The 4,341-nt window shown below is 40.2% G+C and overlaps 1 protein-coding gene across 1 annotated transcript; it reads left to right on the top strand.

Moving 5' to 3' along the window:
- The first annotated feature begins 2,125 nt into the window (after positions 1–2,125).
- LOC134601614 (uncharacterized) lies at positions 2,126–3,037 on the top strand. Its single transcript, XM_063446151.1, has one exon. It carries the CDS (start codon positions 2,126–2,128, stop codon positions 3,035–3,037), a length of 912 nt encoding a protein of 303 aa, XP_063302221.1.
- The last annotated feature ends 1,304 nt before the right edge of the window (positions 3,038–4,341 follow it).

The following is a 4,341-nucleotide window of genomic DNA, read 5'->3' as shown; positions in this document are numbered from 1 at the left end:
AATAGTAAAATGCATTAAACATGAATGGTGGGACAGACAGATGGGAAGATAGATAGATAGATAGATAGACAGATAGATAGATAGATAGATAGACAGATAGATAGATAGATAGATAGATAGATAGACAGATAGATAGATAGATAGATAGACAGATAGATAGACAGATTAAATACTGACACTTAAGTACTTCAGACTTCCTGTCTTGGTCATTCAATTAATCTAGAAGCAATTTTTTTTTCTCTCTAAAAACTCCTTATGTGTTTTTACTGTATTCATGTTCAATTACATATAAACACATAAATCTATATCAATTTGAAAACATGCTAAATGGTGCGTAGGCACAGTGGAATAAATTAGATCTTAAAGCACAGCTTTGTGCCTGTGCATTGTCACCAATATATATGCAAATATTTTAGATTTGCAATCATGTACAGTACGACTGCTTTTTCACACTCATCAAGAAATACAGCTCTGTGCCTACAGAAGAGGGCATTAGTAAGATATATTTCGCTATAAAAAGCGATACACTTTTCAGTCCGAACCCTCTCTCTCTGCACATTTCAAAATAGGACAGTGTCAGCCTTATAATATTCTCAGCTGCCCATTTGCCTTTGAGAATGGTGCTTTCAATTTACCCCCCTCTTTGTACCCCCTCAGGAAAAATTGGGGAGTCTGCCTCCCTGGCGTTTGCAGGATCATCTCTCTCACTGTTCTCTGCGTACAGCCTCTGGGTCCTTTTTTCGACTCCTGCATAATCAAATCTCATCTGTGCCTTCTAGGCCATGAGCACACTGCGAGAGTAATGACTGCAATCTACTCCAGGCAGAATGCACAAGCCGTCTCTAAATGCTTTGATTTATTCACATAATAAACTTTTCTATGCTAATATTTGGCCGATCCAAGGACAGGATCAGTTTAGCAGTGTGGTGATGTATGGCACTGCATTGTAACACTAAAACAAGAGGCTTTGTTTCTCCCTTTTACAAGTTGCTTTTACAATTTGTTTAGCTCATTTTTCTCTCATCCGCAGGCAGCAAGCAGGGGAAAGAGGGTTTTTTACATCAGCATCTACCGTGGTTTAACATGGAAGATTAGAGTTTATAGGGTTAAAGGCAGGTATACTGTACAATATCTGGATGGAAACAGAAATCTTGGAGAAACTTTGAAGACTTCAAGAATATGTAAATACACTCTATAACTCAAATACCAAAAGAAGACAATTTTAATATTTGGAGATTGTTTTAATTGTATTAATTTGATAACTGTTAACGCTGGAAATCATGAATCCAATACAGTTCAAACACCAGTTAATGTTTCCTTATACATGTTTCTAATGCCTCGTTTCCACTGAGCGGATCGGTTCGGGTCAGTACAGTTTGGAAGGTTTTGAATGGTCCGGCCTATTCCGGCGAGCGTTTCCACTGCAAGTTGGAACACCTGGAGGCTTGCGTGGTTTATGCCAAATGCCTAGTGTGGCGTCACACTAGGGCGACAACATACGTGACGCTACAATTAACCATAATGGAGGTCATCCAGCAGCTCGTCTTTGCTCTATTTGGCTTTTGGTTCTTTGAAATCAAAGTACATGCCACACTTTATGAGAGAAGGTTGCGAGTGGCGAAGAGAAACACAGCAGAAAAGAAAACTTATGGCTTGGGTCTTGAGCCGGGAGGAGAAGTACACCTTTGTGCGGCAAAGACAAAGACGGCAGCGCTATAGGGTAAGCAACTTTATGCCATTTGTCATGTAGTTCTACACGTGTTAAAAAATAAAAATAATACAGAATATGTAAAAAATCGAATATAAGATGGGAAGGATATACATTATGTATTTAACAACATACATGTTGCACACATAACAAAAATCAAGAATTACACCTTATACATAAATACTCCTTATGTTATTTATGTTGCTCGTTTTTATACATGATGCTATCTGTCCGTGTAAAGTATTTTATGTTGTATTATTAGTGATATGGTAACATCTGTTCTTTTTTTTTTTTATGCTTCTCCTTTTGTCAAAACAGCGCCGCCGACCAGTCATTTGGGCTCTCCGCCGCGCCAATGAGTGGTGGGATGTGACCGTCCCTGGATTCACACACACACAGTGGGTGCACAATTTCAGAATGTCGGAGGAAACATTTTTATACCTTTGTGCAAAGCTACGTCCAGCGATGGAGAAGCAAACCACCAACTTCAGAGCCTGTTTGCCTGTGAGGAAAAGAGTTGCCATTGCACTGTGGAAGCTGGCTACCAACAGTGAATACAGAAGTATAGGTCATCGTTTTGGTGTCAGTAAATCATCAGTGTGCCGGTGTGTGCAGGACTTCTGTAAGGCTGTATGCACATTGCTAGCTCCTGAAATTATTAATTTTCCGGACTGGCAACAGCTTAAAGACATGGCTGACTACTTTGAGAACAGGTGGGGCCTTCCACAGTGTGTTGGTGCTATTGATGGGTCACACATACCAATAATAGCACCACAAGAATACCACACTGACTACTTCAACGGAAAAGGCTGGCATTCCATCATCCTCCAAGGAGTAGTGGATGGAAAAGGACTATTCTGGAGTGTGAACGTAGGAAAGCCTGGGAGCTTGCCTGATGCTCGGGTTCTACGACTGGCATTTTGGGATTGGGTTGGCCAGGGAGGCCTGTATCCTGTTTGCACTAAGAACATTGGGGGGGTGAATGTTGGCTATTATGTGCTCGGGGACTCTGCCTACCCTTTACAAAATTGGCTCCTGAAACCATTTCCTGACAATGGCCGCCTGACACCAGAACAACAAACCTACAACAAGAAAACATCCAGGGCACGGGTCGTAGTTGAAAATGCATTCGGAAGACTTAAGGGTAGGTGGTGTTGTCTTATGAATTGGAATGACAGTGACATTGCACTTGTCAAATCCATGGTGCTTACTTGCTGTGCTCTTCACAATCTTTGTGAAAGACATGGAGAAGACTTCCACCAGGATTGGAATACGTCTGCAGAAGAGCCAGGACGGGTAATTACACAGGATAGAAGACGAGTGCAGTGAAATACGTCAGGCTCTCATGCAGCACCTCAACATTTAATTTCTTACCCTGGTTTTATTAACGTTTTATTACGGTTTTATTAAAGTTTTAAGAAAGTTTTAATAAAGTTTTACATTTAATCAGACACACACAAAAAGTCTCTCCTGGTTTTTATTCAACTAAAAAAGTGATCTTTCAAAATATACTTACAAGTACAGAGTAAAAAAAATATATTTACAAATAAACCTTTTTTACAAAAAACAAAAATAAATATATTTATCAAAAAATAAAAATAAAGAAGTGTACAGGTCCTGTGCTAGCTGAAAGGCACTACTGCCTGGGCGGTGACCTGGGATCACGACTGCCTCCCAGCACTTGGACAAGCTGCCCAAGGACACCAAGGAAGGCCTGGTTGAAGGTAGCCAACTGCTCCATCTGCTGCCGGGCGATTTCTGCCTCCTGGCGCCTCGCTTCCTGGGCATCCTGACGCAGTTCCTGAAAGCGCCGGTCAGAAAGGTTCTCCATCCTTTCCTGCTGCCTTTCCTCTGCTGCCCGCATATCCTCCATGACTGTGCGCAAATCCAGCTGAAACCGTCTTCTATCACCTGGAATATACAAAAGACCATTATAGTGTGGTTTTTTTGTAGCAATTGGTACAAAAAACAGGTGGATATATATTATTTAACATAATGTAAATAAGGAAAAGATGTAACACATAAGAACAGTATAAGCACAAAGTAAAATAAACACAATAAACACAATATACTTAAGATAAGCTCAAAATACAATGAAATTTAAATAGCAGTATATACAGACAATGTACACTTATGATTATGGATTTAATTATGCAAACAAACTACATATAGAAGCATTTTGAACGAGTTCACAGTTTGCTGTGAATTAAAAGTTAGGAAAATGCACAATTACAATTTTCATTCTGAAAATCATGTCTTACCAGTGTGCCGGGGTGCTTTGGGCATACTCTGTGGTTCGGTCTGTGGTTGGGTCGGTGTTGACGTCATCGTACTGGTGCTGCTGAACGACGTTGATGGACCATCGTCAGAAACATAAGAAAAGCTTGAGGGATCATTGGAGAGTCCTTCAACTGTATCTGAAAATGCACAGACAATAGTTCAGTACACTGTACAATAGTTCAGTACACTGTACAAATAAAATGTGTTTTTTGGTGCAAATAGTTAATGGTTTTGTGCAGTGAATTTATAAATGGTTAGCAGAGCGAAAGCCAATGCAAAGTAGGAAAAAAAAAAATCTTACCAACGGGTTCTATCATGGATTTGAGAAGTGCAGATGCAGAGTCCAGACCTCC

The sequence above is a fragment of the Pelobates fuscus genome, chromosome 1, assembly GCF_036172605.1.
Source record: "Pelobates fuscus isolate aPelFus1 chromosome 1, aPelFus1.pri, whole genome shotgun sequence".
NCBI lineage: Eukaryota > Metazoa > Chordata > Amphibia > Anura > Pelobatidae > Pelobates > Pelobates fuscus.
The sequence above is the reverse complement of the archived record's forward strand: the minus strand, read 5'-3'. Positions and strand labels throughout refer to the sequence as shown.